This window comes from Tupaia chinensis, unplaced genomic scaffold (assembly GCF_000334495.1).
Source record: "Tupaia chinensis unplaced genomic scaffold, TupChi_1.0 Scaffold000429_1, whole genome shotgun sequence".
In the NCBI taxonomy this organism is placed as follows: domain Eukaryota; kingdom Metazoa; phylum Chordata; class Mammalia; order Scandentia; family Tupaiidae; genus Tupaia; species Tupaia belangeri.
In genome coordinates this window covers 5703414-5722549 of record NW_006159934.1, presented here as the reverse complement: position 1 = coordinate 5722549, position 19136 = coordinate 5703414, and the positions used below count along the sequence as shown (strand labels likewise).

The following is a 19136-nucleotide window of genomic DNA, read 5'->3' as shown; positions in this document are numbered from 1 at the left end:
CCCTAAAGCTTTTCAGAGGTCTCGGGATAGAATGGCATAGGGACCACTTTCAGAAGTATTTCTGCACAGGACAGCTGCCCAGAATAAATTAGCCAGTCCTCAGAAAGCGTTAGGATATGCTACTTCCACATCCTCATTTAATTTTATTCTTCGGTCCTTTCCTTCTGAAACATCCACTCCTTTTTTCCTTCCTGAGAGCTGGCATTTTCTTTTGCATTTGCTCACTCCTGCGAGGAGGCCCATATCTGCACCAAGGAATTTTTCTTCTAGGTAAGATCTTAAAAGATTCTAAGATCTAGTAAGCAGAGAATTGAATCACAAAAGCATTAATCACTCAAAGAAGAAGTCTAGTGGATTCGGACAGATTAATGATAACAAGACAGACCTAAGAGATGGTGGTAGAAATAACCAGTGAGTATTGTGGAAGAGGCCAGGAGCTGGACAGGGCAGGGGGTAGGAGCGAGGCAGACACCTGCTTGATGTCATTTTTAGAAGTCCTTTGATCAGCTTTGGGGCCCCTTCTCTCAAGGGAAGCTCTGCTTGCCTTTGGAAACATAGCTGGCTTCCTACTTCTGCCTTTTTAAATTTTTTTCCCAGGGTTTAGAGGAGTCATGAAATGTCAAGGGGGAGAAATACCTGAGATTAGACTTTTTTTTACATTCTTTGAAGGCACCTGGGCCCTACCTTGAATCTTTTTCTTTTCAAAGAATTATTTTATTTAACTTTATTTATTTATTTACTTATTTTAATTTGACCAGAGTGGTACAGAGAGAGAGAGAGAGCGATAGAGTGAGAGAAAGTGAGAAAGCCAGCCGCTAGGTCCAGGACTCAAACTGTGGTCAGCCATATGGGAGTCCAGTGCCCCTATCCACCATGCCACTTGATGGCCCCAAATCTTTTTCTTTTGCCAATTTTCTTGAATAGCTGAATCTTCCCTAACACCCATACCCGATGTCCCCAATACACACCCAAGTATACACACACACACACACACACACACACACACACACACATACACTCAAACTGCACTCTGGCCTACTGAATCAAAAACTCAAGAGGTGGGGCCGGCAATTACCTAATCACCTGAGTAGCTTGTTAAAACACAAATTCCTGGCCTCCATCCCAGAGATCTGATTCAGTAGTTCTGCAATGGGGCTGAGAACCCCATCTGTATCAAATTCCCAGATGATGTTGATGCTGCTGGTCTGGTTATGGGTGACTTCCTGCCTGCCTCCCAGGCACAAGTACCTTTTATAAACTGAGGGTGGTAAACCAGGTGCTCAGGAAAGGCCACTGCAGGAAAGAGGGGGCGGGAAGAGGTGTACAGGGAAAGATGAAGGAGAGGGGAAAATTCCTGACCTCAGAGTCGATTGCAGCCTCTCTTCTGAGAAGCAATGCCCAAAGAAGGGACCTGCTCCTTCCCAGTGTTCTGCATCAACGCTTTTTTGTCTGTTATTTCCTTTTCCCTGTTTCTGGCCCATCTTGGGAACCCACTAATGAATACCTTTTGATTGAGACCTATGCATGGTCCTCATGAGCCTTATAAAAACAATAGTGCAAGAACTAGGTGACAGAAAGATGAAGGGAATGGAGCCCCCCGGGGGCAGGACATGCTGCCTCTGGAATGTCTGAGAGTGTTCTATACCTCCTGTTTTTCATTCTGGTCCTATTCACAGAGTGTGAGGGCCCCACTTCTCAAACTTCAGCAAAATCCAGGATCACATGGAGAGCTTGATAAATGCAGATCCCGGGGCCCCATTCCAAGGGCCTCTCAGTCAGTAGATCTAGGTGGGGCCCAGCATCTAGGTGGGGCCCAGCCAATAATGTACATTTTTTAAAATGTATATTTATTTACTTCTTCCCTGAGAAAGACAGTGCTCACACAAGAGAGAGAAACAGAGAGAGAGAGAGAGAGAGAGAGAGAGAAACAGTACCCCCAACAGGGTCTTCCCACCATAATCCACTCCAGGTCTCAGCAGACTTGGATCACTGGCACACATGCTTGGTGTGCACAGGAAGGTCCCAGAACACAGACCCAGGACCTTGCCATACGGGTCCAGTTGTACAACCAGCTGACCCTGGAATCTGCATTTTTAATATACTCCTCGTAATGGGTATGATGCTTGTTCAGAAACCCTACCCCACAACCACTATATGTCTATTCCAGAAGTCAATTAGCATCATTTTAGCTAGCAGCCCCCCAAGACCGATTCCAGGAAAGGTAAGTTGGTCCATACCCACCACGAAGGTAAAGAGAGGCCTTGGAAGCTCACTCTGTATCAGCTACAGAAATGGACACAGCAACGACTGTTTGCTATTTTTTATGAAACTTATTCTGGAATGTTCCCTATTTTGCCATTTCATACCTTTTGCCAGAAGGTGCGATGTTCTTCTGAACAGCTGTCCCTTAAGTGCTTGCTGACTTGATTTGCCCAGTCTCATTCTATAGGACCCAGCCTCGCTTGTTGAGGAAGTAGTGCAACCTGTCTCACTGTGTCATTTCTGTCTTCTCTCTTCTCCTACCTCCCTTTCCCCAACCATTTCTTCTTCCCTACACATGCCCTTGCCCTCTCTTCTCCAACCTTACCCCATCCAGTGCATTCCCAGAAACAGAACAGACAGACCTGCGTCCGGAAGAGCCTCATATGCGCCTTCGCCATGGCCTTCATTATAAGCGTCATGCTGATTGCGGCCAATCAGATCCTGCGGAGCGGCATGGAGTAGCAGCCTCCCGCCAGCCAGTCACACTGTGTTGCCAGCTCACCGCGCATGTGCATGCCCTGCGGGCAGACTCTTCCTCCACAAAGCAGACATGGACTGAGGGACGAATGCAGACAATGGCACAGTTCAGTAAAGAACCCAAGCTTGCAGTGCAACTGGGGTTGCAAATCGACTTCACCTCCTTGGCAGGGACACAAAAGGGCTGTCTTCAATGCTTTAATGGTTTTTGTTTCCTAATGCAATAAATAGCCAGGAGTTCCAAATTATTGCTTCAACCACCAGTAGTAACTTTAAAGAAAAACTTCATTTTCTTCTTGGAACTCCAACGGCCACCCAGAAGTAAAGGTGAGAGAGCACGAGAGAGGCATGAACACGTAATCACCTCCACGCCCCATTCTTGCAGCCCAGCGGTCAACAGGAGACTCCTACTGGGGTCAACCCTCATCTCCAAGAGACTGGCTTCCGGGTTGCTTCAGTAGAGGGGGCTTTCCTTCTCGCCCTGGCTTCCCCCCTCCACCCTGTGGAGATTCCCCCCAAGGCATGAGGGGAAAGCCTTGAAGTGAGTGCAGCCCTTGGCAGTCTGCAGCTGCACCTCCATTGCTTCCGTTCTTTCTGCCTTTTGTACAGGACTCGGTTGGTAGAGTTGGGGAGCTCTCGGTTTCCGTCGGCACTTGGCTTTCTGTTCCTAGAGCCCATCCCGCACCAGCATTTTGGAATCTGCAGAGAGCCTTCCTCCCAGCTTCACCGCCTGTCTGCCACTAGAGAACAGAGAAGTGTAATCGTGGGCATCTCTATAACATAGATACATAGACAGACATAGGTATTTGGCTTCTTCATGTGTGACGTCATCATTTCCTAATCGCTTCCTTCAGATATGAGCTTGTCCTCCCTCCCACCTTCATCCCTGCGTCTTCTGTACAGGGGTGTAGCAAGTGGACGGCAGGGAAGGGACTGAGACTGGTGGTGAGGAGTTGTTGGCAGCCCCACCCCGGTCGTCTGAACTAATGGAGCCCACCATGCCTCCATGCCTGATGACTTCTGTAAGTTAAGGTCCTCGTGGGTGCATTTTACCTTTTCCCCATCTTAAAGTTTGCTTCGTTAGTTAGTTTTCCCCAGCTAACAAGAGGAATACAGTCCAAAGTAGAAAAGAGGAAAGATTAAATGACTGTATTTTACATAATATTGCTGGCATTCAGATTCTGCAACTGACTCATTTTCACAAGGAGGGGGAAAGATGTTAATGGGTGTAGCCAACATGACAGGTAATTTGTCCTGCCTGTGAAATACTGCTGGGGAAGAGAACTGAATCCAATGGTCCATTTTCAAAACCATTTCAAGTCTGTAATTTCCTCACTTTTCCCAGGTCCCATAATAGCCACCACTCTTAAGTCAAGCTTACATAGTCATATTAGCCAATAATCTCTAGATGTAATATTTCCCTTTGTACTTTGCCAAGCTCAGGTCTTTATTTCTGTAATGGAATTATCTGGCTCCTATTTCTTTCCATTGCATCTAAAAGCTATATGCTTTTCCCTTCTCCTTTCCCCCCACTTTCTTCCAGTGTCGAGGCACTAGATCTTTTCTCTCTGAATGCAGCAGGGAGGTTTTTTTGGTGCCATGTGTGTTCCTGAAGCCCTCCTCCTGTCTAATCTCCCTATCAGCTTTCTCCCTACTGCCTTCTTAGACTTGGAGCAGCCAGGATCTCCATTTAGGGTCTTCTTCCAATTCACCTCTGCAGGCGCTCTAGGCAACAGCCTGGGAGCAGCTGAGAGAGTGCAAATATTCACAATGAGCACAAGTAAAACTAGGGTTTGAGCCATAGTATGGAAGAGGGAGCACTTGTAAACCCTCAAGAAGCCAGGGGGCTGAGAGTCCCTCTGTAAAACCTCCTTAAGTCTGGCACATACAGGCCAGACTGAGGAAGGCAACAACCTGCCTTTCCCTTCCTTCTCTGTCCTGCCCTGTCACTGCACACACTGCGCACACTGCACACCTGCCCTTCTGCCCCTCCCCTTGGCTGACTCACCACAGGGCCCTGGATCAGAATCATAAACTAGAACAGGTCCAAATGCAGAATACTAATACATCAGAAAACTTCATCCTTAGTTTCTGCTCAGGGTGGCTTGCTGTCTCCCATCTGGACATGAATGGGAGGGCATTAAAAAGTGTTGTAGGGACATGCTTCCCTACCTTTCAATGACCCCTGAACCACTACATTAGGTCCTGCAAGAGATGGGGCTGCAGGATCCTAGGTAGACTGAGTAGAAAATCCAAGGGTTATTCTTAAAAGACCCCTACTCCATGAGAGAGGGGTGCAGTACTGCAGCTGAGGCTGACCTTCAGGGCAGAAAGAGAGTACCTCTTCAAACACTGCTTTGCTGCAAGTTCTTCTGCCTCCAGTTGGAAGACAGATCTCAAAGAATGTGGGGGTTAGATTTCATTCACAGAGATACTAGCCAGTGTTTAGGAGTGGGGATTAAAAGGAGTTCTGGAGAGGTATCAACAACCTTTTCCTTACAAAGGCCATAGCATTCCTTCCCTAAAGAGAACCCCTTTTCACTCTCACAATGACCTGGAAACAAGCCCTTCCTACCCAGGAGCCAAATCTAGGAGATTATATCCCTGTCTAGGCTGCTAGGAAAGAGGGCATAAAGAAGACAGAACTCTCTCTGATGGCCTAGAATTTAGCCTGCTGCCACAGTAACCTCAACGTGGCACCTGGGGGCTGAGGGACACAGTGTGTGGAGACAGCTGTGAGCCCAGAGTTTGTCCCTGTAACTTGCACCATGGCTGCTTTGCTTGGACAGTCTGTCTTTGATATATCTAAGGCTCTGGGCTTTAGGCAGCCCCCACTCCACCACAACCTGTGTACAGAAAGCTTCACCAGGGCCTTAAGCCAATTAACATCCTCATTACAGGCTATCATGCTCATGGCTGAAGGCTCCAGAAGACCCTGGTCCGCCATGCCCAGGTGGCCCCAACTGGAGGTGACTTCTGCAAGAACCAGAAGGGAGGAGCCCAGCCCTCACTGTGCCCTGTATTCCTTAATAGACTTAGGAGTCAGAGACGTAGGCTGTCTGCTATGGGGTGACAGTGACTTCTCACTGCAAGAATAGGTGATTCTCCTATATACACACCTCACATCGTACAGGTGATGAGCAGGGAGGCATTTCACTTGGGAAAGGGAAGTGGGCCCTGGCCACCTTCATCCACCAAAGAAGCTGTCTCCTACCATTCCAGATGCAGACAGAGCTCTCAAACAAGACTCAGTATTGGAACTAATAGCTTCCAGAATGTGCGTGGGTCCCATGTGACCGATTGGTTAAAGAAAAAAAGATATTACCATGGCAACCCTTACATTTCCCCCTGAGTTTGCCACGGCACACAAAAATAGGGAACATTTTCTTAAAGAATACTCCGGTTCTGCATGAGTGCAACCTGACTCCCTGAATCCTGCAGGGAGGGGGCATTACCCTCAAAGAATCCCAGTGGTTTCTTGGCCTTTTGCTCTTGTGTTTGGACTCTGCTCAGGAGAATAGGAGCTACCTGTAAACTGGGTGATATCCTCTCCACGTCTTCCCTTTGCCCATCTCCCAGGTGTTCTGAACAAGGACCTCTTAACCTAGGCAAAAAAAAAAAAAAGAAGGGCAGAAATATTGTCTGGAAGGGGGGGGGGGACCACAATATTTGAAGCCTCCAATCTTTAAAAGCATCTGTGTGCCCGTTGAGAATTTCTCCCGCATCCAGAAATGTGAACTTCCGTGAACTGAGGTTTGCATGTGGTCTTAGGCAAGCCCAGTGGCTTCAGAAGTTCCCAAGTGTTTCATTTGCTGAGAACAAGATGTGCACTAGGAGTTTTCTTTCCAATACCTGCTCTCCTCTCACATTTCATATGACAAATGGTCTGTCTTGTGGTTATCCAAAAGAACTGAATGAAAGATGGGCAGCTCATTTTGACAATAATGTCCCTCCCAACCTCTCATCTGCAGCATCAGAAAGTGATCTATCTAAGCACTGGAAGAGGAAAAATTGACCTTTTATTCCAAATGCCTCCTACTAGGCATAAGTCCAGACTCAGGTCGTACATCAAAGAGAGATTTGCATGTCGTGCTTACCCTGTAGCTAACAGCCTCCCTGGGACTATGTGAGGGCACAGCCAGAAGATGAAGGATGTGACCACAAGGGGAGCCTCCCCTGGTTGGGCTGCCCAGCCATGGAATCCTGTTCCCACTCTACCTTTGCTCTCCATCCCCTTGGAAGCTGCTGAGCTCTGCTCTTCCCAACCTGAGGTCTCAAATCATGGTGGGTCCTTCTACTGCACTGACTACTCCTCTACAGGCCCACAGGAATCGTGTTCTTTATAAAGTTCCATTGAGATAGGAAGAGGGTCGGGAGGGCCCCCCTTTTCTGTAATGCCATATAAGACACAGATGCACTGAAATTAAGCTTCTAGCCTTTGGCACACACTAGTCGCAGTGCCAGGAGGACTGCAGAGCTGTGTTCCCTGGAGAACATCTGTCTGAACTGGCCTCAGATCTTTCTCAGTCTCTCCAGTGATCCCCGTGAGGCTGAGGGTCCTACAGGCCTTGCCATAGCCATCCAACCTCACCACCTGATTGCTCAACTTTTCTGGAAGGAAAATAATCTATCGGAAGTAGAAAAGAAACATTATCAGCAGCTAGGGTTTTCAATTTGAATTATTTAAAGTGATGGCAAAGTAGAGGAGGATTAGGGCTGCCTCTTATGGACTCTGTCTCCATGACAATTTAAGTGTCAGAACTGTTCAGCTTCACTTCATACTTTCTTTGACTAAGTCACTCAGGGGACTGTCCTCAGTCATGTGGCCTTGCTCTAGACAGTTTTGGAGGAATAAGGTCAAGTACAGCAACCAGTCGAGCATTTCTGTTAGCATCCTATGCTCATTGCTGACACACATGGTCATTCTAACAGCTATGCTTTCTACTTCCTGTTAGTTTGGGACCCTCTTCATATGGTCTCAGGGGACATGACAATAATGTCAAAAGTCTTCAAGGCAAAATTAATTTGATTCAGTTGGCTTGAAATATACTACAGAGAAGCAGTTTTTCCAGTTGCACAAAGACTGCCCTCTGAAACCGGACAAAACTTGCTCGGTCCCTGCTTTGGGTAGTTTAACAGCATAATACACTCCACATCCTGAGCTGAGTCTCACACGCCACCTCTTTCCTCCTGGCATGATGGCACTGGCTTTCCAACCAGGGCCTCGTGCAGCGTTAGATGTATTTATCCATGTGAGAAGGATGGAGTGACCGTAATTTTCCAGTGGGGTGGAAGAGCAACCTAATTAGGAAGGAAGATCCCAGGGAATGCAAAACTCAACTGTGTTCTTGCTCCCTCCCTGGTCCTGAGAGACTGAAAAAGTTTTTAAAGGGCTGCAGACGCTGGTCTCTTTTCCCTGGATATCTGGCCTACTTTGGGAACATACAGGGGATTGAGTGCCACAGGGCTGCCCATCAACCTGATCCGAATGACATGCTCTGTGAGTTTCAAGAAGAGGCCTCTCCTTGGAGGATGCTGACATCTGCTGAGCCTGGAACTCCTCTCCCAAGGCTCTCAGACCTACTAAACTGAGGCCAGGAGAGCAGGACAGAGCACCCGAAGCATGGTCAGCACTCTCAGCTGGGAAAGTCGCTGGAGGAGGCAGGACTCTTGCCTTACTAGCCAGCTTCCCTCCCTGGCCTCAGGCTGCTCATCTCTGAAACCAGAGGAAAGGTAACCCAGAAGAGCCCTCCCATTCCGATAATCTGTGTATCACAAATTGGGGTGAACGTCTACTATTGCCAAGCTTCCCATTTCCCCCATGAAAATAGCATGAGGGACTGGCAGCTTTTTCAAACACAAGTCCCAAGGGGCACTTGTGATGAAGTATCTCTTTTGGTATCCATTGTCTGTAAATGAAAGAATGCAAATTAGCGTACATCACATGTGTCACGTCTTGTAGGCAAGAGGTTCTGTTTGTTCCCCGAGGATTTGCTGAGTCAAGAAAGCATGAAAGATAGGCTTTGTGCCCTTGTCTTAGCCAGTGTGGAAATTAAGGGCATTCAGTCGCCTCGCCACAGGTCATGTGACTCAAAATTGTGAGTAAATAGGGAGCAACAAAGCCAGATTCCAAGAAAAGATGCTTGTTTCCCCATCCGAGAGCGCCTAACTGGAAGCTGCTGAATAAAGAGCACAATTTCCAGTCATTTCTTTCTTTCCTTCTTTTCTGGCCACCGACACAGCAGTTCCAGTATCTGTGATAAGAGGTTTGTAATTATACGTAACACTGCAGAAGAAAGAAAGTCACCATCTCTGGTGATTGTTAAGAATTAGATTAACAGTCCTGGGGGGACCAGCTGCCTGCATTGACCTTCGGATGCCTGAGCACAGGGGCCTGCTTTAGAGGTGACCCAACCATGTCAATGGACAGGGGCAGGAAGGGGGCAGCTGCAGGATCCCCAAAAAGCTCCAGCCCTTCTGCCCCACCCATGCCAATGTAAAATCCTAGATTTTTGTTCTTTCCCTTTTCACAAAGTTTGCTGAGGTTTCAGTCTTTTAAAGCAAGTCCTGCTGTTCTTTCTTGGAAAGACCTAGACCAAGAAAGGATCCCTTTAGCTCTTGATAGATATTTGGATAAGCCAGTGTCTCTCAACTCTCTCCAAGGAAAATCAATGAATACTCTTTCTTTGGTACCTGAAAATCAGGTTTCAGGAATCCTGGAGTGGCTTCTTTGTGGGATTTGATTTTTCTTCCCCAATTTTGAATCCAAGAAGAAGCTGTTTTGCTAAGGACTAACCAAAGACAATACCCTTGGAGGGGAAATCAGATTTGTAAAGTCTGGTCAAGCAGTGGGTTGGCAAATGGCCATCTGTTGGATGGAGCTGAGAGGCACAGTGATCCTAGAGGTTGTTAGACTCTAACGTGAGTTGTTTCTCAAGCACAGTAGTAATTGACTGGAATCCTTGCCCCCAACACGGTGAGTGTAAATAAAAGCACAGCCGAGGACAGTGATGACCGAGATGATTAGAGCATGGCAGCTCTTTTATTTGGAAGGAGCCACTCAGACTGAAACTATAGACCGCAATCTCCCATTTATCTCATCCACATGCCCCCCTTTTTTTTTCATTCAGTACTAGTTGATGATTTATGCTATGAAGTGATGAGAAAGTCAGCAGATTAGTCTAAAGAAACTCTTTATATAAAATGTAAATATTAATATAAATTAACTTGGCATGCAACTCACTGATCAAAGGAAGTATATATTATTAATATGTTATCTTAGTGTATAAAGGAGAACTGACTGCCATATTTACCGGATGTTTTCTCTAACCAAACTTGTCTGTAAATATATAATCTGTATAAAAAAAAGAGTCTAATTTACCATTATTTATGCAATAGAAAAAAATAAAAGTTCTTTTTTTTTTCTTTTGAAGAGAGAGTCAGTTCATTGTCTCGGGCCTGACTTGCAAATGCGTTCTGAGATTGAGTCCCGTGACCCTGAAGAACCGCCAGATCTGTTCAGATGACAATTCGACATCACTAAGCAGCAGCCCTAGGGGGCCAGCCAGGGGAGCAGGGTGTGCGGTGGGACTGGAAGGGGAATGATTGACATTAGGGAAAGTAAGCTGCTATGGAGCATATGGTGAGCAATAGGAAACATCTTCCGGCTGGGGAGCAGACACCGTATGTAGGAAAACTTTTTAGACACTGACGATCATGGTGTCATCCTTCTGGGATCTGATTTGCCAAGTTCTTCCCTACATTAGCATTCAGACATTGCATAGTTTTCACTTAAGCTTTTGAATTTTTAATGTTATTTGAGCTTCTTGGGGATAGCAAAAGACACCCGTTTCCTTATATAGAAAAGGCAAGAAAGGGCATCAAAAAGTTAAGTGACTTGGTTAAATGCGCGAGCTGAGATCCTGCCAGAATTTGGACCAGAACTTTGGCCACCTGTCTCCAAGCCCCATGAAGCATCTCATATTTTCTTCACTTCTCAAAAATGTTATGCTTTAAAAAAAAAAAAAATAGGTTTCTTCCCTGAGGAAAGAGAGCGAGGCAATCCCAACCAGGGTCCTCACACTGAGATCCATCCCCAGCTTCAGCCAACTTCAGCCCTGCAGGGCTCGGCGTGTCTGGTGTGCGCAGGGAGACCTCAGGACAACTCTGGGACCTGGTCATGTGGTCTCAGCATTGCAGTGTTGTGTTGCTGCTGTGCCCCCATGGCTGGCCTGTCACACCTTTTTCCAGATTGCTTGTCGTTAGCCAAAGATGTGAGTTTTCAATGGGCTAAGGTCTTCCAGGATCTCTTAAGAAACCCTATTTAAAATTTTTCACTTTATATACCTTTTTGGAAGTAACTTAAGAGGTAAAACCACTAAGCATTTATTATTGTTTAAAGATTCTAAAAATGGTTGTTTTAGGTAGAAAGTACATTTTTCTTTAAGTTTTTCTCTCTGTTAAAGGGGGCCTCTGGCAAGTTCCATTGAGAAAATGACTTAAGATTTTTATCGTCTCTGACCTTTCAAGATTTTTTTATTATAAGCACTTTATTATGAATATTCATTATTCCTACCAGGGAGTTTCCTGCACAACAGCCCACCCACCAGGGACTGACAAGAGAATTCCAAGCCTCTGAAATGTTCACCTGCAGTACTGACCTTGGCTTCTTTGAGTGGCAAAGGTTGGTGCCTAGGCTAGCACAAGGACCCAAGGTCATGTTCCAGGCCTCTCTTATTCTCTCTCGTTTTATAACCCAAGACATTTGGGGTTTGATCACCGGGCAGTGGCCTGAGCAGAGAACAGCCGCGCTTTGACCTCTCTGGCACACCCCTGCCCCCAGGTCCTGGAGCACAGTACATGGGGCCCCTAAGTGTAGGTAAGTGTGTGGCTCAGAAGGCTCTTCAGGATTGGGTGGCCTCCAGCAAACAGGATCAGTCCTGCAGCTGTGCTGAGGGCTGGCTGCCCCTGCTCTGGGCAAAGCCCTGCTCTCATTCCTGAATGTCCTAGACCAGAAAGAAAGAGGCAGGTGCTAATTGAGGAGGAGCTCCAGGACTATGCTAAGTAGACATACCGTCTCGGGTCTTGTCTTAGTCTGCCTTTACTGTAACAGAATACCATGGACTGGGAAACTTACAAACAAAATATAAGTTTATTTGTCTTATGGTTCTGAAGGCCAAGAAATCTAAGATCAATAAGCCACATCTGGTAAGAACCTTCTAGCTGCATCATCACATGGCAGAAGACATCACATAGTGAGAACAAGAGAGGGAAAGGAGGAGGCTGAACTTCGCCCTTTAATCAGGGTCCCACAGCTGAGATAACTGACCCACCCTCTTTTTCTTTTTAGGGCGTGTGCGCTCTCCAGACAGAGAGACAGAGACAGAGAGACAGAGAGACAGAGACAGAGAGACAGAAAGCGAGAAATCACCCCCCTGGGGGGGGGGGGAATGGCCACGCTGCAATCCCTTCTCCTCTATTCTCCTCTTGGGATCTTGGGAATGTGCGAACACGCGCCCAGCATGAGTTTTTTAAGCCACTGGGTCCGGGCCTCGAACCGCGGTCCACTACATGGGAGTCCAGTGACATAGCCATTATGCTAACTGCTGGTCCCCTGACCCACCCTCTTCATAGCAACATTAATCCATCCATGGGGGTGGGGCCCTTATGGCCTAATCACCTTCTAAAGGTCCCGCCTCTCAACAGTGTTACAATGGCAACTAATGTGTGTGTGTGTGTGTGTGTGTGTGTGTGTGTATTAAATCAGGTTAAGGAAATTTCTTTTTAACATTAGATGTTTTACCCTTTATTTGTAATAAAGCATGTGCATGTGCATGAGCGATGGGGAGTACGACATTCTCAACAGAATCTAGTCAACCTACAATTCTCTTCCTCCAGTCCTTCAGATCTTGGGCACTCACATGCATGCCCATCATGTTTTAGGCTGACCAGACCAGGAATTCCAACTGCAGTTGCCACATGGGATCTGACTTCTCTTGAGCTGGGCATTACCACTGCACCACAGAGCCAGCCTGGCAATTAAATTTTAACATGAATTTTGAAGGAGGAATTCCCTGTGGGGCTCCCAGCCCCACTCTAGCTCTTGTTACCTTGGTCTCCCTCTCCCTCCCCATCTTCCTTAGAGAAGTTCAAAATCAGCTGAGTTTCAAAGACCTTCCCTGGCAATAGCTCTCAATCTTGGTTACATATGAGAATTGCTGTGGGAGCTATAAAAATTACCAATGTCTTGGCCCCTTCTCCAGATTTTCTATTGCTCTGTGATGATTATACGACTTGGGACGCAACCTGGCCATTCAGCTTTTCAGACACTTACCAGCTGATTCTAGCTACAGCCAGGGTTAAGAATTAGGACAGTGAGTTTCTACTTTTCAGGTTTGAGTGATTTCCCAAGGAAACATGCCAGTCCTCTTAGTAAAATGGTTCTCAAAGTGGGTCCCTCACCAGAACCTGGGAATGCATATTATTTTCACTAACTGCTCGTCCCTGGGAATGCATATTCTTAAACCACCCTACAGAAGCTCTGGATGTGAACATGAAAACAAGCCCCCAGGATGATTCTAACACATCCTTCAGTTTGAGGACCACTGTCTCAGTAACACTGTTTTTCACAGCGGTAGACACTGGGATCAATGCATAATTACAACCAGTCCCACTGCATGATGACTGAGGCCACATGGGAGGGCTCTCTGCTTCATTGAGTTCACGGAGTCAACTACTAATTTCATCTGGACACACCCTCACAGACACACCCTCACAGACACACCCAGGAGCTGTCACTGAACTGGACAGTCAAGTTGACACATAAAATTAACCATGAAAGATCCCATTCATGGACAACCTTCCTGGAAAATAAGTTAGGCAACATGAGAATAGTACATTCCAGGCAGAGGGATCAGCATGTGCTAAGGCCCAGAGCCAAGGCACACTTGGCTGAGAGACCAGTTGGGAAGACTTACATTATTCAGGGGGAGAAGTGGCCTCAACTCAGTGAGAGGTGAAGAGGAGAGAGTGGACTCGACACTGAGGAAGGAGAGGGCCTAATGGATCCTTTGGTGTGTGGCTTGGTAGAGAGGAAGTGTTCAAGGATCACATCCAGGTCTCCAGTTTGAGAAATGCTGGTGGCATTGATTTAGTATAAGTCATGCCTTTAGGGCATTCAAGAAGATCAGATAGGCAGCAAAGGTGATCTTGGCTGCATGCCTTTTTGCATAAAAATAAATGGCTAGTCAGTTAACCCTTCTATAAGAGAAAGAGGTGCCCAATCAGAGAGGCCTATGTTCAGACCTCTCACTCCACTTCTTCCTTCTCCACCTTGTGGCAAAAGAGAAAAACTGCAGCCTGTCTTGGTAGTGCCACTGTTCAAACATTGGGCTACACCTAGTGTCTAATTGTTCCGTTTCCTTCCTGCTCTCTGGTATCATTGAGACCCCACATCAATCCAGCTTTGCAGAAACTGAGCAAATTGAGTTTCATGCCAATGGCAGGCTGGAAAGCTGAAATAAATCAGAGCCATCCTTGGGAGGGTAAACAAGCTGGTGTCATAGAGACAAAACTCAGCGCCTCAGTTGTCTGCATTGAAATAAATCCTACTCGTGCTGGCCCCATGGCCTCGTAGTTAAGAGAACTGAACCCCATAAGGCCAACTGTACAGTTTGAATCCTGGTCCTGGCCACTTGAAAAACATACCAGGTGTGTGTGTGCACGTGTGCCCCAAATGCTGATGAGATAGAGAACCGAGAAGAGGGGGTCACTGCCTGAGCACATTACACTCACTCCAGGGTACTTTTGTGATAGATAGGGGGTCAGACAGACATGATTGGGCAGCCCTGAGATAACAGAAGAACATCTGTTAGGAGTTGTAGTCAGACCCTCTGTGAGAACGTCTTCCCACCTGGCTCCTGGTACCAGGAAGGTTGTTATCTTCTCTCCTGCCTTCCTAAATACATAAAGAAATTCACCACCAGGATGGGATGCTAGATCACTGTCCTAATTCCCACAGGGGCAATAAATTAATAGGGCAGTTCATCTATATGGATGCTCATACCTTCAAAGTTCACAGTGGTCATGCATGATTAGGTCATTAAATTTCTCACCTGTGAGAGAGATGCACAAGCATAAGATAAAGTCCTTGAAGCCAAACAAATAAGTCAGATATGCTGACATACCTTCCCCTGCTAAATATTTATTACCAACTCTCACAAATTTAACACCTAACCCCATACCTAGTTCAGTTCTCTAGCAGCTGTCTATTTGCATGCCTTTCTGGCATGGAGGTGTATTTTTTTTCTATTAAAAATGTTCACTTTTGAGACCAGCAGTTGGCATAATGGCTGTCACTGAATTCCCACATGGTCAACTGCAGTTCAAGTCCTGGACCCGGTGGCTTAAACTCATGCCAGGTGAGTGTGCATGTGTGCTCAAGAGCCCGAAAGGAGAATGGAGGAGAAGGAGAAGGGATTGTGGTGTGGCCATCCCCCTGGGGGGTGATTTCTCATTTTCTGTCTCTCTGTCTCTCTCTGTCTGTCTGGTGAGTGCAGGCCCCCTACAGCAAAAACCTCTCAAACGCCCCCCCCCAAAAAAAAACAAAAAACAAAAAAAGCTCACTCTCCTTTTAAAACTTCTCTTTTTCTACTTTGCAAATGTTTGTGGTTTTTCATTCTGCATCTCAGGGCAGATCTTTAATCTTAGAGATCTGGATCCAAAGAATGGAGGATTTTATATAACACGGCTCAACTTCCTCCTATAACACTTTCTCCCTCTCGCTTTATCTCTCTCTGGCAATGCACATGCCCTCTGGTAAATTAAAAAGAAAGGAATTCTACTGCTGACTTTGTCATTGTTTCCTACGTCTTACTCACTTCCTAAAGGTTTAAGAAGAAGCTCTGTAGAATTTGCAAGGTCCAGATAGACACAGGCGATGGCTGTGGAATCAGAACTTGTTCCACTCAGTTCATTGTGCATGGCCTGTTGCAAATTGATCTTAAGCCCCTTTAACAATGTGCACACCTAAGCAGTGTGGCCAGTCACATCTCAGCCACAACCCCCACCACCCCACCACACACATTGCTAATCTTGATCTCAGCTCAATCATTTGACAGATTCATTGCCAAACCTGGATTTTCATCAACAATTTCCAGGAAATGTGAGGGTTGAAATCAAATTGAATGCATGTGGTTTTGCTCTTTAACTTGCATTTTCTCTGTGATTTCTGGAAGACCTTGCAGCTCTGACTTCAGCAACCTCGGCTGGTTTCTTGTTTTGACTCCAGGAAGCTCCAAGGTAATCTATCCTATTAAACCCAAATAGAACATTGGCCAGTAAGAGTCTCAGCATCAGCCCACACAAAAGAATAGTTTATATTGCCTGGGAAGGATAAAATCAAATATCCCTATTAATGAAGAGAATTTTCTTGGCTTGGCTTTCAGAATAAAATATGCTTTGAACTCTCTTCCAAGAGTTCTTAAAAAAATGCAAAATTTCTTCGATTGAGTCAGTTTGGTAAGACCACTGCCCTTACCTTCTCTCAGAAAGTTTGGAAGTTTCAGAATTTTTAAAAAAATGTATTTATTTACTTTCTTATTTACTTATCCCAAGAATGAGAGAGACAGCACACCCAACAGTCTCGATGCTGCAATCTACCCCTAGGCTCTTCCAGCCCTAGATCATGGGCATGAGTATTCCTGGCGTACTCACAGAGATCTCTGGACATAAAACCAGAAACCTCCCATGTAGATTAACCTCACAGAGCACTGCGTTATACCACTGTGCTACTGTCCAGCCTTGGCTTCAGAATTTTTATGAGTCTTGGTTCAGTCTGAGAACCGAACCATTTTCCAAGTGTCTTCCTCACTGTAACTACATATTAACACATGTCACCATTCTCAAAGACCTGAGAATCAGTTTACATCTACTTGTCAAGGTGGAAACTTTGAGTGTAAAATTTGATGTGAAATATGAGAGACTCTCACAACACAATGTGATTCTCGGAATGACTGTTGTCTATATTTGGATGCAGTGTGTTTTCCAAATATATTTTAACTCACCTATCAGAGATTTATGTCCCCCTGGGGATTAACCACTAGCCCATCCTGACAAGCTTCCTGTCTGCCAATCCATGAAAGAGGGATCACCATTCTTGGGAGTCATCTTCTATTTCCTATCAGAGGTAATTTTCTCTCTTCTTTTCCTTACTTCATTGTCATCTGAAGAAGACAAGAAGCTATTCAAGAAGATATAAGTAATATTAAAGAGTAATGCTTTATTTTCCATCTCTCAAGTCTTCATTGTAATAATTATAAAAATGTACAAATAGAGAGGGGGAAAAAAATCAACACTAGAAACCCAAGGTAAGAGTTCAGAGGGAAATTTCTAATAGCCACAGAACCCATAAGACTGAAGAAGAAATTCAATGGATGACCAGTTCACATGCTGCCTTCTGATCTATAATAACCCTGCCAAGCTATGGGTTTGGTAGAGTCTACAACTAGCTTAAAACAGAACAGCCTTTGCCTTACCTCTCTGACATAATGAGGTTCTCCTTCTTTCCATTACTACTCATAATTGTCGATTTGAGGAATCAGAAGCTGCCTATCCTAAGGACATCTCTTACTCTGTCCTTGAATTCACTTGAACGCAGATGAGGGCCTAACAACTGATTTCTCATCAGAAATCATAAAGGCCAAAAACAATTAGAATGACATATTCAAAGAGCTAAAAGGAAAAAAATAACTGTCAACTGAGAACTTTATTTTCAGCAAAACCAAAGACAGTATAAATGTATTTTGTGTTTGCAATTCCTTTTTTACTCATGATTTAAAAGATAACTGCATAAAGCAAGAACCATAAATCTATGTTAATGGATACACAATATATAAATGTATAATTTGCAAAAATAAAAGCACAGGAAAATGGAGAAATATAAAGATATACAAAGGAGGGAAGTTCTGTAAACTATTGAAATTAAGTTGGCATTAATTTGAACAGTATTGCTATAAGTTAAGGTCTTAATTTTTTTTTTTTTTGGAGAGGTTTTTGCTATAGGGCACATGTGCTCACCAGACAGACAGAGAGAGATAGAGAGACAGAAAGCGAGAAATCAACCCCCAGGGTGGATGGCCACGCCGCAATCCCTTCTTCTCCATCCTCTTCTCAGGATCTTGGGCACACACGCACACGCGCCTGGTGTGAGTTTAAGCCATCGGGTTCAGGACTCGAACTGCGGTCGACTACATGGGAGTCCAGCAACATAGTCATTACACTAACTGCTGGTCTCAAGATCTTAATTTTAAGTCCTAGGGAAACAACAATGAAACATAATTCAAGAGAAAAATAATAAAACAATTGACAAGGGAATTTAAGTAGTATACTGGAAAAAATCACTATCTAACACCGAGAAGGCTTGAGGAATAAAATAAGTTTATAAAATTTTAAGAATACTGAAATTATATTTTCCCACCTCAATGATATGAGCTAAGACACAGCATACTTTCTGATTTCAAATTATGTTACAAATCTACAATGATCAAAATGGTATTAGTGCTGTCATAAAAACTTAGACCAATGGAAGAGAAGAGAGAGCACAAACATAAATCCACAGATTTATAGTCAAGTGAAATTTTTAAACAATTATGTTACAAATCTACAGAGATCCAAATGGTACTGGTTCTGTCATAAAAACATAGACCAATGAAAGAGAAGAGAAAGCACAAAAATAAATCCACAGACTTACAGTCAAGTTAAAAAAAAAATCCAGAGGGTGCTTGTACTCACTGAAGAGAGATAGAGAGAAAGAGATAGAGAGACAGAGGAAAGTGAGAAATCAACCCCTATTTCTTCTTTCAGGATTTTGAGCATGCATAAACATACACCTGACATGTTTTTCAAGCTGCTAGATCCAGGACTTGACTTGTAATCAGTCACAGGGAATTCAGTTGTCTTAACTATCATGCTAGCCTGGAGGTTAAGGCAGCTGGATTCCACATGGCTGACTGCACACATTGGCTTGAAAAACACACCTGGAATGTGTGCATGTGTTTCCAAAATCCTGAGAGGAAAATGGAGGACAAGGGATTGATTGTGGCTTGGCCATCTCCATTGGAGGGTGCTTTCTCACTTTCCTTCTCTATCTGTCTTTCTTTGTCTCTGTCTCTGTCTCTCTCTCTCTCTGGTGGGCACGCAAGCCCTATAGGAAAAATAAAAAGAGAGAGACGAGTTTTGGCAAGGATGTTTAGAAAAGAGAAAACTTGTACAGTGTTGGTAAGAATACAAATTGTACGGCCATTGTGGAAAACAGTTTGGAGGTTTCACCCCAAAATTAAAAGAATAACTATTATATGATCTCACTCCTGGGTATATATCTAAAAGAAATTAAATTACTT

General features: G+C 45.0%; 1 protein-coding gene and 1 long non-coding RNA gene across 2 annotated transcripts in view; one reads left to right on the top strand and one right to left on the bottom strand.

Moving 5' to 3' along the window:
• LOC102473585 (uncharacterized) overlaps positions 1–2658 on the bottom strand; it is a 17923-nt gene extending 15265 nt beyond the window's left edge. The window contains exon 1 of the long non-coding RNA XR_335515.1: positions 2625–2658. This is a non-coding gene — a long non-coding RNA (uncharacterized LOC102473585). The remainder of the gene's footprint in view (positions 1–2624) is intronic.
• Positions 1–10086, top strand: part of CALN1 (calneuron 1) — a 579183-nt gene extending 569097 nt beyond the window's left edge. The window contains exon 7 of the mRNA XM_006155014.3: positions 2597–10086. Within this exon, the coding sequence (XP_006155076.1) occupies positions 2597–2724 (128 nt within the window). The 3' untranslated portion in view covers positions 2725–10086. The remainder of the gene's footprint in view (positions 1–2596) is intronic.
• Positions 10087–19136: the final 9050 nt, after the last annotated feature.